This window comes from Pogoniulus pusillus, chromosome 1 (assembly GCF_015220805.1).
Source record: "Pogoniulus pusillus isolate bPogPus1 chromosome 1, bPogPus1.pri, whole genome shotgun sequence".
Classification (NCBI taxonomy): Eukaryota; Metazoa; Chordata; class Aves; order Piciformes; family Lybiidae; genus Pogoniulus; species Pogoniulus pusillus.
In genome coordinates, this window is record NC_087264.1 from 21464595 (window position 1) to 21486581 (window position 21987).

At 51.2% G+C, this 21987-nt stretch overlaps 1 protein-coding gene across 2 annotated transcripts in view; it reads right to left on the bottom strand.

Annotated features, from left to right (window-relative positions):
- The window catches only part of GALNT16 (polypeptide N-acetylgalactosaminyltransferase 16), a 72259-nt gene that overhangs the window by 40419 nt on the left and 9853 nt on the right, over positions 1-21987 (bottom strand). For both annotated transcript variants that reach the window (XM_064143542.1, XM_064143549.1), the window contains exons 2-3: positions 10742-10914; positions 5823-5921 (exon numbers count right to left, since the gene is read on the bottom strand). In XM_064143542.1, coding sequence (XP_063999612.1) covers positions 5823-5921; positions 10742-10914 — 272 coding nt within the window. The remainder of the gene's footprint in view (positions 1-5822; positions 5922-10741; positions 10915-21987) is intronic.

Below are 21987 nucleotides of genomic sequence, written 5' to 3' on the forward strand. Positions count from 1 at the left end.
CAATCTCCCTGGCAGAAGCAGGGTCTATCCCCCCTTTCCCTCACACAAACCTTTCTCCCTCCTCAAGCAGCAACAATAGCACATCATTCCCATTGCTTCCACCCAGCAGCAGAGATCTCAGGGCCAGCAGGGCCAGCCTGGCAACTACTGAGCTTCAAGAGGTTCTCATGTGAGTTTATGGGTGCACAGAAGCAGGCTGGGTTAGCAAGAAGGGTCTGCAGATTAAGACCTGTCTGCCACATTCAGCTAACTCTGAAGCAAACCATACTGCAGGAATCTCATCTCTCTGTCACTTCCTCAGACTTTCTGGTACCAGCATGGCCACTTAGCTCTGCAAGGTAACTCAGCTATCAGGATGAGACAGTATCCGGCCCAGGCAAGCACATTTAGGCTCCCTCTATTTTTAATTTCAGGTCAGCTCAATGCTGGTTCAACATTCCCAGAACTTCCTGAAGCTTTTACAGCTCATTTTTGAGTGCCCAAATTCAGACACTCAACAGCCAGCCTTGCAAAGACCTCAGGTATACAAACTTCAATTGGTAGTACATATCCTATTCACCTCTAAAGATCTGGTCTCTAAAAAGGTTTTCAGCTACAGAAAATGTTGCTCTTAGTGCTGCTCATTTCCATCAGCTGCCTGCTTTTGCCCCTACTTCTCTTACAGCATCCCCATGGCTGTAAGCTGGGGAAAAGGCCCATAATGACAACAGTGGAACAGTGCATCTCAAATGGTTAATTATCTAAATAATCATGCTCTACCTGGCTTAAGAAAGCTCTTATGGATATAAAACTACTGACAAGCTGCAAGCCTGGCTGGCCAGCAGGAAAGCAGGCAGTGCAATTTTATGCCTCCTGTTGCTTAATGTCTGAGTGATGGCTGAGTGATATTAAGCAACTGTGCAGAGTCACAGCCAGGTCATAAACCAAACCGAACAGAACAGTCCTGTCCCTTTGACACTTGACTTGTCCCAGAGTGCTGCAAAGTAATTACACATAAATCATCAGTCAGACCCCACCTGCAGTACTGTGTACAGATCTGGAGCCCCTATTACAAGAAGGATGTGGAGATACTGAAGCATATCCAGAGATGGGACAGGAGGATGCTCAGAGGGCTGCAGCAGCTCTTCTATGAGGACAGGCTGAGAGAGTTGGGGCTCTGCAGCCTGGAGAAGAGAAGGATTCAAGGAGACCTTCCAGTAGAGAGAGAAGGATTCAAGGAGGCCTTCCAGTATCTGAAAGGGGCCTACAGGAAAGCTGGGGAGGGATTGTTGATGAGGTCTTGTAATGACAGGACAGGACGAGGGGGAATGGATTTCAACTGGCAGAGGGGAGATTTAGACTGGATGTTAGGAGGAAGTTCTTTGCAGTGAGGGTGGTGAGACACTGGCACAGGTTGCCCGGGGAGGTTGTGGCTGCTTCCTCCCTGGAGGTGTTTAAAGCCAGGTTGGATGAGGTCTTGAGCCACCTGCTCTAGTGGGAGGTGTCCCTGCTTATGGCAGGGGGTTGGAGCTGGATGATCCTTGAGGTCCCTTCCAACCTAAACCATTCTATGATTCTATTTGAACTGCCTGTGGATGTGAATGCAGCGACAATTACAGCCACAGCAGCAACTCAGCCTGGCACATCCAGGTGGGCATTGCCAAAAGACAACTCTCAGGTTACAGAAGAGGCTTTCAAGATCACCCTGAAATCTGCAGCTCCCTCTACAACATCTGTGTCAGCCTGCAAGTGGGACTTAGCTCTATGTCTCTTTTAGCGGCACAGCCATGGCCTATGCCTTCATCTCTGCATACAACTGTCCAACCTCCTCTGCCTCAAAGACAAGACTTCTAGCCAAGGGTTGGTTGTGTGGCACTGCAAATACTGCAGGGCCAGAGAAGAATTCAGCCTTCGGGATCCCTTGTCAGACAGGGATAAGTGACAGACACTTCTGACATTTGATGTAAGCACAGAGTAAATCAATCCCATGCACTGGCTGCAAACCATCTGGCAATGTGGACCCCGCCTGTAGCCAAAGGTCTGGAGGAAATGCCAGCCAGTCACAGCAGAGTGCAGCCAGTTCCTCCTCCAGTGGCAGCAGCAGGATTGCCAGGATCAGTCTGAACAGATGGGCCAGTCGTTATTCAGGGGCTTTGTGGGGAGCTCTAGGATGCAGGATGCTACATCTGAGGACTGGCAATAGCACACCTTGAGTGCTGTATGCAGTTCTGGGCTTCCCAAGACAAGAAAGAGAGGGACATGCTGAAGCAGGTTCAGCAGAAGTCTGGAGCATCAGCTGCATTAGCTGAGCTTTACAGAGCTGAGGTTGGTTAGCCTGGAGAAAAGAATCATAGAATCAGTCAGGGTTGGAAGGGACCACAAGGATCAGCCAGTTTCAACCTCCCTGCAAGGCCACAAGAAGGTCACCTGGGAGCCTCCTCTTCTGCAGACTGAACAGCCCCAACTCTTTCAGTCTGCCCTCATAGTAGAGGTGACATAATTCTTCTTTAGGAAGAAGTTCTTCACAGCAAGAGTGATTGGCATTGGAATGGGCTGCCTGGGGAGGTGGTGGAGTCGCCATCCCTGGAGGTGTGTAAAAGGAGGCTGGATAAGGCACTTAATGCCATGGGTTAGTTCATTAGAAGGTGTTAGGTTGGACTCGATGGTCGTGAAGGTCTTTTCCAACCTGATTAATTCTGTGATTCTGAGGTTAGCTTAAGGACCCTACTACCGTGGTTTCTGAGCATCTAACACCTTATTTCTGACCTGTGATGCGACTGACAGTTGCCCTGGCAGCAGCAGTTCCAAACAAGCCTGCTCATTCTCTGAACAGTGGCTCTGCAGAACTCATTCTGCGGTTCAAATGAAGAGGAAATTACAGAGGCAAAAAGACAAAACGTGTTAGTGTAATACATACAGGTGTCTGGAAACACAGTGGCACCAGTCCTGACAGGCAGCAACTCAGTCTTCTGGCCACCAGGCCAACCAGAAAAAGCCTGTTACTGATTCACAAAGCACATTTCTCTCAGTTCAGGGAGGAATTGGTGTCGATGAATAACGCATTCCTGTTAGGGGTACCACCAGCTCAGCCTTCTACCTGGACAGCTCACTCTTCCTTCAGTCTCCACAGGCTGTTCCTGGACCTGCTTTCTAAGTGTCTTGGCTCTAATTTAAGTGCCCAGAGACTCAAATGCAGTTGATAGAACCAATGGCAATTTATAGGATGCCCTTCCCTCTTCCCCCTTCTTTCCCAAATGAAAAGGAACTGTATGGAGAGAGAGGAAAGGTAAAGCAGAGCCAAATAGATAATCTCCCTGCCATTTGGAAGTTCAAAGAAGAAAAGCTTAACAACCAACAAAAGGCATAGGAGGCAGGGAAGTTACAAAGGCACAGGGAAGAGAAAACAAGGTACAAAACATGGAAATACACAACCAGATTTGACGGCGATGGGTTTCATCTGCCTCGTGGTGATGATGGCCAAGTGGTGAAAGGATAAGCAGCAGGAAAGAGGAATGGTGATGCAAGCAGGCAGGCAGGGGGAGAGAAAGAGAGAGAGAGAGAGGAACGGGATGTCCCCCTGCTTTTATGGATCTTTAGACAGGAAGGGGGAGCAGAGTAACCATCACCCGCTAGTGTTCAGACCCACCACTGGCGAGGGGTCAAGCCCACCTTGTGAGAGTCTAAGTTCTCTCTCTTGTTCATCAACAAAGATAAAGTTTGCATCTCTCTCCCTAATCAACAAAGACAAAGATTGCCTTTATTAGCTTCCAGGACTCAGACTCGGTGCTTGGCCCACAGCTCAGGGATGCAAATCAACAAACAAGCCTTGGAAACTCCTGGACCTCAGCCTGGCTGGAATGCCCAGGATGCCTACATCTTATCTCAGCTACCTCGAAGAGAAAAGGCTGATGTGTATTCAGGGTATGGACAGGTACAGCCAGGGAGGGGGCAGAGGCCCTCCCCCCAGTGGCACCGGACCCCTGCGAATGCATGAGAGCACACAGGAAGAGTTCCTGGGGAGCTGCAGCTGGACACCCAGCAGAAAGCTGCATAAAAGGCAGGGGGAATGCTGCCAAAGGGGGGCACTCACACCAGGCCACCAAGGGTGCATCTCTACCAGACTACCAGGTGTGCACTTCTACCAGATTACCAAGGGTGGACCTCCACCAGACCACCAAGTGCACCTCCACCAGACCACCAGAGCTGCACCACCACCAGAAGAACTCCTGACGAACTCCACAGCAGATCATCCCTGGGCCATGCACCCATCCCTATCTCTCCCCTCCATCTGCGACTTCTCTTCTTCTCCATCGTTCTCTTTACCTCTCTCTCTCCCCCTTCCCCCTCTCTCCCTCTGTTTTGTCCAACCTTATCCTTTAATAACTAGGTTTGTGGTGTGCTCTGCTCTCGTTTGCACCTTAATTTCACAACACAGAAATCCATAAGAACAGATCTTGCTCCTCTGGACAGAGATATTGTTAATCTCTGTCCTCTGGACCCTGACACACCTGGAGTCAGGTTGAAGATCACTCCACCCAGGAGGGTTAACCCTGTGCACTAAGTCTCAGAGAAATTACTTCTTAAGACAGAAAGGGGAAAGGTTATTTTGTGTGTAAAAACCGAAAGGGAAAAAAGCCTCCCTGGGTTCTGCAGGAGTGATGGAAGGAGGAGTTAAGGAGCAGCTGGGACACTGCTTTGTGGTACAGATGACTGCATGCTTCTGCCTACATGGGGATGCTGACAGGCCCTATGCCATCTATTTACTTTCTTGGACTTGACTGTTCCTGATACTCAGACATGAGGTGATGCTGGTACCAGACACCAAGTATCTTGCAGGGTGTGTGCAAAGGCCTAGAGAGGATCTGGTAAGCTACTGGGTTCAGCAACTGTTTCCCAGCACCTACTGAGACCACAAGGGTTTGGTTTCCAGGAGACTTCAAGTTCATTACCTTCTGCTTGAAAGACTTCTGAGCCCTCACTGAGCCAGCCCAAGCTCCTGTAACAAGTGCCCTAGAGGGAGCTGCCTGCTTATTCCCTTTTATGGAACACAATCCCTCAGCTGCATCTAACAGAACAAAGTGTCCCCTTTGGTCCCCACTCACTCCTCCAAACTAAGCTCATACAAATCTTTATAGAGACATGCAGGGTGAGTGCCAGGAGGCTGGAGTCAGGCTCTGCTGGGTGATGCCCAGAGACAGCACAAGGGGCAATAGGTGGAAGCTGAGGCAGAGGAAGTTTCATTTAAACACAAGGAGGATTTTTTTCCCTGTGAGGGTGACAGAGCACTGGAACAGGCTGCCCAGGGCTGTTGTGGAATGTCCCTCTCTGGAGCTATTCAAAACCTGCCTAGATGTGTTCAAGAGAAGACTGGATGAGGCATTTAGTGCCATGGTCTAGTTGACTGGATAGGGCTGGGTGATAGGTTGGACTGGATAGTCTTGGAGGTCTCTTCCAACCTGGTTGATTCTATGATTCTGTGTGGTTTGGTCTAGGAGAGCCTGCTCTGGCAGGTGGGTTGGACTGGATGAGCTTTGGAGGTCCCTCCCAGTCCCTGACATTGTGTGATTCACACCTGCAAATGCAGGTGCAGCAGCCCCTTTCTGGTGCTCCTGATTGCCCTCACCAGGGGCCACGTGGTGGCTAACTACAGATATGCTCTGGTTTTGAAGATCAGTGCCCACACTGCCAGCCCAAGCTGCTTCCCTCTTTGAGTGGGCCAGCTTAAAGGCACATCATCACAGCCCTTGGAGGAACGCAGCCACCCGCTTTGTCTAACTGCTGGAACATGCCCACCCCTCCCCCAGTGCCCTCCCTTAGGGCCTGGCACCCCTTGCTGAACTCACCTCTTGACTGTGCGGAGCAGGGTGGAGCGTGCCTCGTTGTGGAAGGTGATGATGAGGCTGGTCGCTGGCAAGTCTGTGTCGTAGTGGACAGAAGTGCACCTGCAGCACAGAAGAGCAGAAGTGTAAGCTAAGCACACCCCAGCAGCAGCCACTGCAGCACCAAACCTCCAATTCCTAACGGACAAGAGAAGGGTGTTCTAAACCCAGGAACAGCACTGCTGAGCTGCAGCAACCACCCTCATGACACTCCTAAACTGTTTACTGGCCAAGCACCCAGACCCTCATTCCTGCTGAGTCGTCTGTGTGGCTGAGAAAGGTCTCTGGAGCCTGGATTAATCAACACACAGAATCAAGCAGGTTGGAAGAGACCTCCAAGCTCAGCCACTCCAACCTAGCAACCAGCCACAGCCAAGCAACCACACCATGGCACTAAGTGCCCCAGCAAGGCTTTGCTTCAACACCTCCAAGCACGGCGACTCCACCACCTCCCTGGGCAGCCCATTCTAATGCCAATCACTCTCTCTGCCAACAACTTCCTCCTAACATCCAGCCTAGACCTCCCCTAGCACAGCTTTAGACTGTGTCCCCTTGTTCTGTTGCTGCTTGCCTGGCAGCAGAGCCCAACCCCACCTGGCTACAGCCTCCCTTCAGGCAGTTGTAGAGAGCAATGAGGTCTGCCCTGAGCCTCCTCTTCTGCAGGCTGCACACCCCCAGCTCCCTCAGCCTCTCCTCACAGGGCTGTGCTCCAGGCCCCTTCCCAGCATTGCTGCCCTTCTCTGGACACCTTCCAATATCTCAACATCTCTCTTGAATTGAGGAGCCCAGAACCGACTGAATCCATCCTGGGAGGGAACACAATTCAGTTGTTACAGCTGCTACTTGTACTCCCCCATTTATTTACTATTATTTTATGGCTCCTGCTGAACTGTTACTGTTTTTATCATCACCCTTAATCCTACTGACTTATGACTTTCTCATTGCGATACATTACAGCTTCTTACAGCAATTTTCAAACATATAAAGAAGCCTTGATAAAAAAAACTGAAGTGGAAAACCTTAGACCAGACAGGAGACATACCACATTTGTTATTGTTTCCAAGTAGCTCCATGATGTAATGCATATAAAATGCATTAAGGCATCAGAAAAGCAGAAGAGGAGGGTGCATGTGCTAGCCGGTGAAGTCCTTCCAAGCCCTCAGCTTTATTACAGCATCACAGAGGAGAAGGACAAAGTTTGTTCTTTGAAGTTGACTTTCTCTTTGCCCTGCATCAAAAAAGCAGCTACACACTAGGTTAAAAGGAGCTTGCAGAGTCAAGTACAGAATCAAGCACACTCAAGCTCTGATTGAGTGGCATGTTAGTGGCATATTGACCAACTGCTCCTTCCATGAGGAGCCAGGTCCATTTGTGACATGAGAAGTGCAGGATTCTACACGTTGGCCACAACAACCCCAAGCAGCACTACAGGCTGGGGACAGAGTGGCTGAGAGCCGCCAGGCAGAGAGGGACCTGGGGGTGCTGGGAGAGAGGAGCTGAAGATGAGGCAGCAGTGTGCCCAGGTGGGCAGCAGAGCCAATGGCATCCTGGCCTGGCTCAGGAACAGTGTGGCCAGCAGGACAAGGGAGGTTCTTCTGCCCCTGGACTCAGCACTGCTCAGGCCACACCTTGAGTGCTGTGTCCAGTTCTGGGCTCCTCAATTCAAGAGAGGTGTTGAGGTGCTGGAAGGTGTCCAGAGAAGGGCAGCAAGGCTGGGGAGGGGCCTGGAGCACAGCCCTGTGAGGGGAGGCTGAGGGAGCTGGGGGTGTGCAGCCTGCAGAAGAGGAGGCTCAGGGCAGACCTCACTGCTGTCTGCAACTACCTGAAGGGAGGCTGTAGCCAGGTGGGGTTGGGCTCTTCTGCCAGGCAAGCAGCAACAGAACAAGGGGACACAGTCTCAAGTTGTGCCATGGGAGGTCTAGGCTGGATGTCAGGAGGAAGTTGTTGTCAGAGAGAGTGATTGGCATTGGAATGGGCTGCCCAGGGAGGTGGTGGAGTCACTATGCCTGGAGGTGTTGAAGCCAAGCCTGGTTGGGGCACTTAGTGCCATGGTCTGGTTGACTGTCTAGGGCTGGTTGCTAGGTTGGACTGGATGAGCTTGGAGGTCTCTTCCAACCTGCTTGATTCTATGATTCAAACCACAGTCTAACCCATATTGGCTGAAATAAACCCTCACCCTAAATTGCCATCCCAGTAACCATTCCAATAGCACTACAAGGCACAGCACTCAAACACAGCTCCCTCACTCCCAAACTGCCTCCCTTGCAAGGCAGAGGAACATGGGAACAGCTTTATCTGGTCCAATTATACCCTGCTGGGGACTCACCATCACCAAAGGCAATTCTCTCAGAGCTGAGGCTGGCCTGGCCCTACATTTCCAGGGAGTCACAGCCACGTTGCTCTTCAGGCTGAAGTGCCTATCAGAGCCTTCCACAGCAGCATGCTACTGCAGCTCAAAGTTAACAATGATTCACCTCTGAAGGGAGCTGGGCTTAGGCCAGAACACGAGGGCAGGTTAACAGAAAGCAGCAAGGCAGGCAGGCTTGTCAGGAACACAGGACATGCTACCACTGCCTTCAAGCCACTAAGAAGCAAATCCTAAGTATTATGCTGGGAAACAGGAGCACAAGACTTTGATCTCACATCCCAGGTCTGCAACAAAGCACCCTGATGGCTGTCAGTGCTGGCAGGCTCACAAAGCTCCATGTCACCTGAGATTCCTTTCACAATTTCAATCGGCTTAGATGCCTGGTTTCACACTGCCAGCAGCTCTGAAGTGCTGCTTTGCAACCCTAGGTAGGGTCTAGGTTCCAAGCCACTCAAGCATTTCAGACATGAGTAGTTTGCTTCTCTTTTTCTCATCCATTTGACACAGGCAGTTTTATACTACCCTATGGGGAGGGGATTCTGCCCCTTGGCTCTGCTCTCCTCACACCCCACCTGCAGTCCTGTGTGCAGTGCTGGAGCCCCCAGCACATGAAGGACATGGAACTGTTAAAGCCAGTCCAGAGGAGGGCACCAAGAGGCTCAGAGGGCTGCAGGAGCTCTGCTATGAGGACAGACTACAAGAGTTGGGGCTCTGCAGCCTGGAGAAGAGAAGGCTTTGTGGAGATCTTATAGTGGCATTCCAGTATCTGAAGGAGTCTACAGGATGGCTGGGAAAGGACTACTGACAAGGTCTGGTAATGCCAGGATGAGGGGTAATGGGCTTAAACTGTCAGAAGGGAGATTGAGACTGGATGTTAGGAAAGGGTTCTTTGCAGTGAGGGTAGTGAGACACTGGCACAGGTTACCCAGGGAGGCTGTGGCTGTTCCCTCCCTGGAGGTGTTCAAGGCCAGGTTGGATGAGGCCTTGAGCGACCTGCTCTAGTGGGAGGTGTCCCTGCCTACTACATGGGCTTGGACTTGGCTGATCCTTGCAGTCCCTTCCAACCTAAACCATTCTATGATTCTATCACTACTAAACCTACTTTTTTCAAGGTACAGTACTACCTTCTGTACACAGGAAACTACAAAACCGTTACCTGAGCACTATTAGCAATTTTAGGATGAGTTTAGTCAGCAGAATAAATTCATCCTCAGTGAAACAAGGTCAGAATGATAATCATTTTGCAAGCCATGAAATATTCATTGCATTCAGATTTTTGTTTCATTCCCAGCTCAGATGCCTCCATCCAAACAGTAACATTCAGGCTGGAAAGAAAGCACCAAACCAGCTTCAGACAGGCTTAGATGCCTCCATGCAAATAGCAACATTCAGGCTGGAAAGAAGGCACCAAACCAGCCTCAGACAGGCTCAGATGCCTCCATCCAAATAGCAACATTCAGGCTGGAAAGAAGGCACCAAACCAGCTTCAGACAGGCTTAGATGCCTCCATGCAAATAGCAACATTCAGGCTGGAAAGAAGGCACCAAACCAGCCTCAGACAGGCTCAGATGCCTCCATCCAAATAGCAACATTCAGGCTGGAAAGAAGGCACCAAACCAGCTTCAGACAGGCTTAGATGCCTCCATGCAAATAGCAACATTCAGGCTGGAAAGAAGGCACCAAACCAGCCTCAGACAAGCTCAGATGCCTCCATCCAAATAGCAACATTCAGGCTGGAAAGAAGGCACCAAACCAGCTTCAGACAGGCTTAGATGCCTCCATGCAAATAGCAACATTCAGGCTGGAAAGAAGGCACCAAACCAGCCTCAGACAGGCTCAGATGCCTCCATCCAAATAGCAACATTCAGGCTGGAAAGAAGGCACCAAACCAGCTTCAGACAGCCAGGGCACAGCGGGTGAAGAACAGCAGAATAAAGCAAGGCTGCAGCAGTGGTGTACTTTACAGCCAAGGCAGAGGGTCACTGGGAGATGCCATGATCATGAAGGAAGTTCACAGCATCACAGATTATTAGGGAAGGGATCTTGAAAGCTCATCCAGCCTAAGCCCCCTGCAGGATCACCTATACCAGATTACACAGGAACACATCCAGGTGGGTTTTGAATATCTCCAGAGAAGAAGACTCCACAAGCCCCCTGGGCAGCCTGTTCCAGGGCTCTGAACAGTTGTGCCACAAAAAAAAAAAAAAAAAAACAATAAACCCAAACCACTGCCAGATGAATGATTTGAGCTGCAGCGGAGGGGCTGTGCTGAAACAGCAGAATTACTCTTGGTCCTGGGAGAGCAGATGTCAGAAAAACAACAAGCCCAAGCCAAACTAATCGAGGGGCTCTGCGCACTTCAGACCTCTCCAGATCAGCCAGACAATATAATGAAGTAACAGAGAGAGCAACACGGTGAAGAAGAACCCAAACCATCTTTTGTCAACACGGCAGAAGAGCACAGGAGGGCGGTGGCTGCCCGCAGTCAGGGCTTGGAGCAAGGGCTGCGTGGTACCTGTAGTGCCTGGTGTCCCGAATGGGCCGATCGCTGCTGAGTTTGTCGCTCTCTAGCTGGTTAAAAGCATGCTGGCGGTAAGGGTCTTCTCCAGCCTTCAGCAGCTTTGAGGACAAGTAAGCCTTCTCATCAAAACCCCTCCGGCTGTTCTCTCCTTGGGGAGCCCTTGTCATCTACAGCAGAGACAAGCATCAGAGTGTCAGGAAGAGCAGCCAACTCATGCTTGGAGACAGGTCATAAGCGGAGCGGACACAAAGGAAGGGCAACTGACATCATCTACCTGGACCTGAGTAAGGCATCTGACTCTCTCCCACATGGCATCCTGGTCACCAGACTGAACAACTCAGACTGGATGTGTGGAGCACTGCTGGATAAGGAATGGGCTGGGTGGTGCATGCAGACAGTGGTGATCAAGGGCACAATGGCCACCTGCAGACCAGTGCCAAATGGCTCCCTCAGGGGTCAGGGCTGGCACCAGTGCTGGTTCACATCTTTGTCAGTGACATCGACAGAGGAATCAGTGCACCCTGAGCAAGTCTGCAGATGGCACCAAGCTGCGTGGCACAGCTGACTTGCTAGAGGGCAGAGATCCAGCCAGAGGGACCTGGGCAGGATGCAGAGATGTGCCCAGGCCAACCTCATGGCATTCACCAAAGCCAAGCATAAGGTCCTGCACCTGGGCCAGTGCAATCCCAAGCACAGCTCCAGGCTGGGTAGGGAATGGCTGAGAGCAGCCCTGAAGAATAGGACCTGGGGGTCTGGGTTGGTGAAAAGCTCAACATGAGCCTGCAGTGTGAGTGCAGCCCAGACAGCAACCCTGTGCTGGGCTGCAGCAAGAGCAGTGTGGGCAGCAGGGCAAGGGAGGGGATTCTGCCCCTTGGCTCTGCTCTCCTCACACCCCACCTGCAGTTCTGGAGCCCCCAGCACAAGAAGGACATGGAAGTGTTGGAGCCAGTCCAGAGGAGGGCACCAAGAGGCTCAGAGGGCTGCAGGGGCTCCGCTATGAGGACAGACTACAAGAGCTGGGGCTCTGCAGCCTGGAGAAGAGAAGGATTCTAGGAAGTCTTATAGTGGCCTTCCAGTTTCTGAAGGAGTCTACAGGAGGGCTGGGGAGGGAGTATTGGCAAGGTCTTGTAATGACAGGATGAGGAGGAATGGGTTTGAACTATCAGAGGGGAGATTGAGACTGGATGTTAGGAAAGGGTTCTTTGCAGTGAGGGTGGTGAGACACTCCATAGGTTGCTCAGGGATGTTGTGTGTTGTGGCTGCTCCCTCCCTGGAGGTGTTCCAGGCCAGGCTGGACGAGGCTTGAGCAACCTGTTCTATTGTGAGGTGTCCCTGCCTATGGCAGGAGGTTGGACCTGGCTGATCCTTGCAGTCCCTTCCAACCTAAATCATTCTATAAGGCTGTGTTTGCTGCATGTCTGGAAGTGGCTCAGGCATGGGGAAGGACAGGACAGGCAAAAGCCTGGAAAGGAAAGCAGGAAACCTCCACATATATATGTAGTTGTAATTGCCTTCTCCAATGAATATTGGAGGCCTCACCATCTTTACCAACTGACCTTGGGATGGAAGCCCCTGACAGAATCAGAGAATCAAGCAGGTTGGAAGAAACCTCCAAGCTCATCCAGTCCAGCCTAGCACCCAGCCCTGTCCAAGCAACCAGACCATGGCACTGAGTGCCCCATCCAGGCTTGGCTTCAACACCTCCAGGCACAGCGACTCCACCACCTCCCTGGGCAGCCCATTCCAATGCCAATCACTCTCTCTGACAACAACTTCCTCCTAACATCCAGCCTAGACCTCCCCTGCCACAACTTGAGACTGTGTCCCCTTGTTCTGTTGCTGCTTGCCTGGCAGCAGAGCCCAACCCCACCTGGCTACAGCCTCCCTTCAGGTAGTTGTAGCCAGCACTGCAGATATCCCTGGTAGAGCCAAATTCTCTCTAGCACTTGTTACTCAGACCATGTGAGCCTGCAGGCGTTTGGAGACCTTCCCAGGCAACGCAAGCCTAGGAGCAGCCTCCAGCCAAAGAGGCTGAAACACAACACTTTGAGGAAAACCAGTTCCAGATATCACAGACTAACACCGACCCAGCTGATCTAACAGGTGCCCTGCTGTGCCTTGGCCAGTTTTGCCCAGTGTCACAGAAGTCCACGATAGAGCTGGACGCTGTGTGACTGTCTGCAGAGCAAAACCACCTGGGCCATCCTCCTTCTCTCCTCATTTTCCTTCAGCTCTCCCAGGTCACAATGCAATGTCAGCACCTGAAGACAACTCACTGGAGCCACCAGGAGGGAGGACAGGCACCGTTCTAGCCTGTGCTGAACTCTCAGTTATTGGCTTATAAAGCAATCAGGATTATTTATGCAATAAAAGAAGTTTAACAAGTTGCCTGTTGTAGCTGTTGGATAGAGCAAGTCATTAAAGGCATCGTAAAATGCTTCCAGACGCCCATGAAGAAGTGTTGGATCTCCCCAGAGCTGCTGGAAAAGGCAGGTTCTGGCACATCCACATCTTATCCAAAGCACTGGGCAATCACCAGATGTTAAGAGCCTTCTGTGGAAAACAGTCTGGGTATCTTGGGGGGGCAGAGTGATCTGGGGTTGTTCAGGCTGGAGAAGACTCTAGGGAGAACCAACAGAGGCCTTTCAGCACCTGAAGGGGACCCACCAGAAGGCTGGAAAAGGACTGTGGTGATAGGGTGAGAGGTAATGATTTTAAAGCAAAGAGTAGCTTTAGGTTGGACGTTAGGAGGAAGTTCTTTACACAGCAACATGCAGGCTGGCAAAGCCCCTCGGGATCACCAAGTCCAACCCAGAACCCTACTCTACAACATTCACCTAAAACCATATCCCTATTCCTTACACACATCCAGGGTGGGTCATTCCACCACCTCCCTAGGCAGCCCTAGGAGAACCAACAACGATGGCAAATGAAACTCAGCATAGACAAGAGTAAGACAGTGACCATTAGAGGAAACAAATTGAGCTACTGATGCACAAGGATGGAGTTCAAACGAACAGTGACCTCTTGGGTTACAGATCTGAGCATCCCCACGGACAGCTCAGTAAAAGCCTCTGCTGCTTGTCTGGGATGGGCAACACAGCAAACTGAGAGCACTGCAAATGGGACAGGGAAAACTGGAACCATTGTGAATATTGTCATACAAAGCCATCAGCAGCTCAGCAGCCAGGGCCAGAACACAAGTTTTACCAATCTAGTCTCTAGAAGAAAGCTATTGGAGGATGAAGACAAATAAAGTTAGGCCTATTCCATTTAGAGATAAGATGGATGAAGTGGCCTGTGGTTAACACAGCCAAGTTCAGCCTGATCTTTGGATTTCCCTTTCTCACCACATATGAATGAGGCAAATATCTTTTCATAGGAGTTAAAAAGCAACATTATTTTTCAATACAAAGAAACCTGCTCAGCCACTGTGGCAAAAGCCCAGATTATCACAATCACAGGCTCAGAGGATGTCAGGAGTTGGAAGGGACACAAGGAGATCATCCAGCCCAATTCCCCTGCAAGAGCAAGACCACACAACCTAGCTCATGTCACACAGGAACACATCCAGACAGGCCTTCAAAGTCTCCAGAGAAGGAGTCCCCACAACCTCTCTGGGCAGCCTGTGCTGGAGCTCTGGGACCCTTACACGAAAGAAGTTTCCCCTTGTGTTGAGCTGGAACCTTCTGTGCTGCAGCTTCCATCCATTGCTCCTTGTTCTATCTCAGGGAGCAGTGAGCAGAGCCTGTCCCCCTCCTCCTGACCCCCAGCCCTCAGGTGTTTATAAACATTTATCAAATCCCCTCTAAGTCTTCTCTTCTCCAGACTAAGCAGCCCCAGGTCCCTCAGCCTCTCCTCATCAGCCATGCCCTCCAGTTCCCTCATCATCCTCTTAGTCCTCTGCTGGACCCTCTCCAGCAGATCCCTGTCCCTCTTCAACTGGGGAGCCCAAAACTGAACTCAGTATTCAAGATGAGGTCTCAGTAGGGCAGAGTAGAGGGGCAGGAGAACCCAACTTGATCTGTTGGACATACTCTGCTTAATACAGCCCAGGATCCCATTGGCCCTCTTGGCCACAAGGGCACATTGCTGTGCCATGGATGCTCTCCACCAGCACTCCCTGGTGCCTTTCCAGAGTGCTTCTCTCCAGCTGTCACCTCCCAGTCTCTACTGGTGCAGTTTATTATTCCTCTCCAGATGCAGGACTCTGCACTTGTCCTTGTTGAACCTCATCTGGTTCCTCTGTGCCCAGCTCTCTGTCTGTCCAGTCTCTCTGGATGGCAGCACAGCCTTCAGCTCTATCAGCAAAGCCTCCCAGCTTGGTGTCATCAGCAAACTTGCTGAGCAGACTCTGTCTGTCTGTGCACTCATCAATGTCATTGATGAAGATGTCGAACAGCACCAGACCCAGCAATGATCCCTGAGGGACTCCACTGGTTACAGCTCTGCAGCTGGCCCTGGCACTATTGATCACCTCTCTTTGACCTCTATCTCATAATCAGTTCCTTATCCACCTCACTGCCTGCTCTTCCATCCCATGCTTCCTGAGCTTGCTCACCAGGATGGCATGGGAGACAGTCATACCAACCTAATTTTGCCCTGTGATGGAATAATCAGTCTTAAGGGTGTGGAGAAGCAGGAGGCAAGATACATCATGACTTTGGTAAGGTTTTTTTGATAGTAGCTGGTAAGAAATTTCTATTAGCAAGACAGAGAAATCATAGATTAAACCAGATGAAGCCACTGCAGAGAGGGTAAAACTGGCAGCAAAGGGACAGCAGGGCAGATTTACCAGCTGCTCACTACCAGAGCAGAGGGGCTATGGTAAGAGCAGAGCTTAGGGGTTTCTAGATCCAGTGCCATCCAGTATTTTCCTAAGGACCTTGGCTATTCAGATAGAGTATGCTTCTCAGATCCATAGCAAATCCATCAGAAAAGCCACACATGCTGGGGAACAGGATAAGAATTAAAGATTATATCAATAGACAGGGTGGGGGAAGGCAATTCAGTAAGGGCACCACAGACATCTACAGTTCATCTGGTCTGTGCTAACACAAAATGACACAGAAAGAGCAAGTGAGCAGCTCCTCAGAAGAACTGTAGATATTACAGATCACCACAAACCACAAAAGGCCAAGTCAGATTAAGAGAAGAGAACAAACATCATTCTAAGGGGAGCCCAGACAGCTATGAACAAGCCTGATAAAGTGACTGTAAAGCTTATCTTCAAAGACTGAATTGCTTAACCAGATTCTTTTTCTAGGATACATGTTTGACTGCAGGACATTCATCAGTGCTAATTCCAAATTTAACTTACTTGACAGGACTAGCACAAGCTCTCCAGGAAACAAGTCATCGGTCCCTGGCTAAACTCTGAGGAGGTCAGACTGAGGAGCAATCCTCTGAGAAGTGCAGAGGCAAGACTTCTACCACATCAACAGACTCTAACTTCTCTATGTGGTCACACACCCTGTAATCACCGTAATTGTGGCTGCAACTACAAGTAGAATCATAGAATCAGTCAGGTCAGAAGAGACCTCCAAGCTCAGCCACTCCAACCTAGCAACCAGCCCTAGCCAAGCAACCAGACCATGGCACTAAGTGCCTCAGCCAGGCTTGGCTTCAACACCTCCAGGCACAGCGACTCCATCACCTCTCTGGGCAGCCCATTCCAATGCCAATCACTCTCTCTGCCAACAACTTCCTCCTAACATCCACCTAGACCTCCCCTAGCACAGCTTGAGGCTGCCCCTTGTTCTGTTTCTGCTTGCCTGGCAGAAGAGACCAACCCCACCTAGCTGGAATTATTAAAACAAAGAACAAGAAGGAATCATATTTAGTATTTGTCTTCTAAGTAACCATTTTGGCATTACCTGAAACCTAATTCATAGCACCTGCATCAAGTCAGACAATGCCCTCATGACTAGCTGGTGGTACCTATGAAGCCAATAAGACAGTTCAAGCAAGATTGGTCTTGGTTTTCATCAAGCATATCAGTCACAGAAGCTGTGTCTCTAAGTCCACTTCTCCACCTACACTGCCTGCACAGATGCAATCTGCTTCCCCTACTGATGTATGAATCTATTCCCTTTGAACTCAAGTGGAGCCCCTCAGGGATCAGCCCTGGGACCAGTCTTGTTCAACATCTCTGTGGGTGCCATGGACAGAGGCACTGAGTGCAGCCTCAGCAAGTTTGCTGAGCACACCAAGCTGTGTGGTGCAGCAGCCAGGCTGGAGGGCAGGGATTCATCCAGAGGGACCAGGACAGGCTGCAGAGGTGGGCACAAGCCAACCTCAGGAGGTTCAACAAGACCAAGTGCAAGGTCCTGCAGCTGGGTCGAGGCAATGCCAAGCACAAATGCAGGCTGAGCAGTGAGTGGCTGGAGAGCAGCCCTGAGGAGAGGGACTTGGGGGTGCTGCTGCTGGACGAGAAGCTCAACAGGAGCCAGCAGTGTGCATGTGCAGCCCAGGCTCTGGTTGGCTTTCTGGGCTGCATCAGCAGAAGTGTGGCCAGCAGGGCCAGGGAGGTGATTCTCCCCCTCTGTTCCACTCTGCTGAGACCCCAGCTGGAGTACTGCATCCAGTTCTGGAGCCCCCATGACAAGAAGGATGTGGAGATGCTGGAGCATGTCCAGAGCAGGGCCAGGAGGATGCTCAGAGGGCTGCAGCAGCTCTGCTGTGAGCACAGACTGAAAGAGTTGGGGCTGTGCAGGCTGCAGAAGAGGAGGCTCCCAGGTGACCTTCTTGTGGCCTTCCAGGATCTGAAGGGGGCTAAAAAAACTGGGGAGGGACTTTTTAGGCTGTCAGGGAGTACCAGGACTGGGGGGAATGGAGCAAAGCTGGAGGTGGGTAGAGTCAGCCTGGAGGTGAGGAGGAAGTTGTTGAGCCTGAGAGTGGTGAGAGGCTGGAATGGGTTGCCCAGGGAGGTGGTTGAGGCTCCAATGGCTGGAGGTGTTTAAGGCCAGGCTGGCTGAGGCTGTGGGCAGCCTGCTCTAGGGTAGGGTGTCCCTGCCCATGGCAGAGGGGCTGGAACTGTCTGATCCTTGTGGTCTCTTCCGACCCTGACTGATTCTGTATCCTATGACCTAGATTCAGCCTTTCCCTCCCAGTGAATCACAGCTGTCTCGAGTGACAGATGCTGCCACAGACATTTTCACGAAAGAGAAAGCAAGTTCAGAGCTGATGAGCTGCTAAAGCAGTCAGCAGGAGACTGGTTACCCCAGAGACCAGCTGAGGTCAGCTAGCAGTGAGGAGCAGGGACTGCTCATCCAAAGGATTAAAATACTGAATCACATTAAGCTCGGGGATCATTTTCTCTGCCTTCAAGATCATGCTGTAAAGGCTTTTGCTAAGGCTAGAGAAAGGAAGCTGAAGTACCTTTTTAATCATTCATCCTCAAGAGTTAAGAGCTTTAAACAGAGATTAGAAGATTAAGAATAAAACAGTGTGCTTTTGCAGCTAGCCAACACTCCACAGAAGCGCTGTGCCCATGAGGAAGAAAAGAGGACACTTCACACTCCCACCGGGGGCAAACTCAACGACACAGCAGGAGATGGGAATGTCTCTCCTTATTCCAGCAAGGAAAGTTTTTTTTTCTCCTGGCACGCTTTTGTTAGTGAGCCTTGCTCAGATAGGTGTGATTAGTGTCCTGCAATTCCACACCGACTCTTCTCTCCCCACATTAGTCACCAGACAGATCCTCTCTTACAGCCTCTCACAGACAGCTGTGCCATGCCTGTGGGAAGCATGGTACATCCTGCAGAGCTGGAGCTGGGTGGCAGACTGATCTTAGGGAGACACAGACCTGCCTTTGTGCCAGTCAGGGTACCATGCTGCTCCAGGAGGTTTGCCCACAGCTCCACAGCTTCCTTCCCAGGAAATAACATGTGGAGAAGACATGGCTTGAGAAGTCAGCTCATTTACTGTGACACTCCACACAGTTCTTCATAGAATCACAGAATCAACCAGGTAGGAAGAGACCTCCATGATCATCCAGTCCAGCCTAGCACCCAGTCCTATCCAGTCAACCAGACCATGGCACTAAGTGCCTCATCCAGTCTTTGCTTCAACACCTCCAGGCACAGCGACTCCACCACCTCCCTGGGCAGCCCATTCCAATGCCAATCACTCTCCCTGACAACAACTTCCTCCTAACATCCAGCCTAGACCTCCCCTGGCACAACTTCTTCTGTTGCTGGTTGCCTGGGAGAAGAGACCAACCTCACCTGGCTACAGCCTCCCTTCAGGGAGCTGCAGACAGCAATGAGCTCTGCCCTGAGCCTCCTCTTCTGCAGGCTGCACACCCCCAGCTCCCTCAGCCTCTCCTCACAGGGTTCTGCTCCAGGCCCCTCCCCAGCCTTGCTGCCTTTCTCTGGACACCTTCCAGCACCTCAGCATCTGTCTTGAATTGAGGAGCCCAGAACTGGACACAGCACTCAAGCTGTGGCCTGAGCAGTGCTGAGTCCAGGGGCAGAAGAACCTCCCTTGTCCTGCTGGCCACACTGCTCCTGAGCCAGCCCAGGATGCCATTGGCTCTCCTGCCCACCTGGGCACACTGCTGCCTCATCTTCAGCTACTCTCTCCCAGCACCCCCAGGTCCCTCTCTGCCTGGCTGCTCTCAGCCACTCTGTCCCCAGCCTGTAGTGCTACTTGGGGTTGTTGTGGCCGCCTCCAAACAGTGCTACAGGCTGGGGACAGAGTGGCTGGAGAGCAGCCAGGGATGCTATGGAAGAACCTGCTCCATGTCTGTCAGAAACTCAAAAGCTGTTACTGCCACCTTCCCTCCTACTTCACTGATTTTAACACTGCCCATAACAGAATTAAAATGGAAAACAAGAACAAAAACAAAGCAGAATTCAGAACCACTGCAGACACAGCTGAACTCTATGCAAAGGGAGAAGCTGAGGTCACCTTGCCTCCTCTCAGGCCTGCTGTTCAATGTGCTGCTGGAAGGTGCCAGTGATACACCAGATGCAAAATTAACTTGTCTTTGCCAACCAAAGTCCAAAGTAACCCAGTGAGAGGCCTGAATGCTCTTAAACTGCAACTGCAGAACATTCCAGCACCAATCCTGTGCTGGATCCACTTCTGCTCAATTGCAAGAGTGCTGGGAAATGCCTTTTGCCCCTCTTCTCTCATTGCCTGGGACACTGTGAGATGAGGCAATGACAGACAACATACCAACAGCAGGCAACTGCTCTTCTGCTTAAGCCAGGCTAGGAAGCAGTAGGTCTCCTATTTGGAAAGATCCTAAGGTGTCACAAACCTGCTGCTGTTTCCCTTTACAGCATCATTTCTGGCTCTGATTGCATATGCAACCACCAGGGCACAGGCTGCAAAGCCCAAGCCTGCAGGTCATACAGAGGTCTGTCTGCACTGCAAGATGTTTGTTACCATAGCAATACCATAGTCATTTTTAGTTTGTTTAGTTGCTTTGGGTTGCTTTTTTAAAGCTAGGCTCTTATCCAGTGGCAACAGAGACAGTTCTCCCTTAGGTAAGAAGGAAACAAACAGTCACAGCATGCTGTGGGACATGCCACTCCATGGGGACATGGGGCTGAACTCAGTCATTCAAGCTGGGTAGGGAATGGCTGAGAGCAGCCCTGAAGAACAGGACCTGGGGGTCTGGGGTGGTGAAAAGCTCAACAGGAGCCTGCAGTGTGAGTGCAGCCCAGACAGCAACCCTGTGCTGGGCTGCAGCAAGAGCAGTGTGGGCAGCAGGGCAAGGGAGGGGATTTTGTCCCTTGGCTCTGCTCTCCTCACACCCCACCTGCAGTCCTGGGTGCAGTTCTGGAGCCCCCAGCACAAGGAGGACATGGAACTGTTGGAGCCAGTCCAGAGGAAGCTTGGGCTCTGCAGCCTGGAGAAGAGAAGGCTTTGAGGAGACCTTGGAGTGGCCTTGCAGGATCTGAAACAGGCTGCAGGAGGGCTGGGGAGGGACTATTGACAAGGTCTGGTAGTGACAGGGTGAAGAGGAATGGGTTTGAACTGGCAGAGTGGAGACTGAAACTGGATGTTAGGAAGAAGTTTGCATTGAGGGTGGTGAGACACTGGCACAGGTTGCTCAGGGAGGTTGTGGAGCACAGAAGCACCCAATGTGATCTTTGATCACATTGGGTGCTTCTGTGCTCCACAACCTCCCTGAAGGTGTTCAGAGCCAGGCTGGATGAGTCCTTGAGCGACCTGTTCTAGCGAGAGGTGTCCTTGCCTATGTCAGGGGGTTGGAACTGGCTGATCCCTGAGGTCCCTTCCAACCCAAACCGTGCTGTGATCCTGAAAGGCAGGCGGCTGAGCCCTGGAGAAAGCCTGCCACTAGCCCTTTCTGCAGGATACCTCTAAGGCTTTTAAACTGGAGACAGAAGTGCACCAGCCACAACGATCAAGCTTGGTTTCCTGCTGGGCGGGTATGTCAGCTCCTTTGATAGCCAGAGAGAGGCATCCATCCCTCTGACCTTCAGTGGCTTTGCTCGGATGGGCTAACACCTTTTCACTGCACCACACAAAGCAGTGGAAGAAACACTACATCTGAATGGCTATTTGAAATACACCAGGAAAACAAGCACAAAGCTTATGAAACTCCTCTGTACCCAAAAGAAAGGGGGGAAAAAGCCTCCAGAAGTTATCACAATTGAAGCATCATTACAGCAGGCACTCAGAGCTGGGCTGCCACACGGACTTCAAGGCTGTCAGCAAGCACCCACGCAAACAGCATCTCCCAGACAACTCTGTTCAGAGAATGTGCACAGAAACACACCTCAGGCTTCCCAAAGAGAAAGAAATGGTTCTTCTCTCGTGTGAAACTGAGGGAGGTCTGCAAAGATGTTTAAATAGCTGCTGTTGTCTGCACAGAGGAAAATGCACAAGGAAGCAAAGTTGCTCCTGTCTTAGAATCATAGACTGGTTTAGGTTGGAAGGGAACTCAAAGCTCAGCCAGTTCCAGTCCTCCACCATAGGCAGGGACACCTCTCACTAGAACAGGTCGCTCAAGGCCTCATCCAATCTGGCCTTCAACACCTCCCTGAGCAACCTTTGCCAGTGTCTCACCACCCGCAATGCAAAGAACCCTTTCCTAACATGCAGTTTCAATCACCCCTCTGCCAATTTAAACCCATTCCTCCTTGCCCTGGCATTACAAGACCTTGTCAACAGACCCTCCCCAGTCCTCCTGTAGCCCTCTTCAGATCCTGGAAGGCCACTCCAAGGTCTCCTCAAAGCCTTCTCTTCTCCAGGCTGCAGAG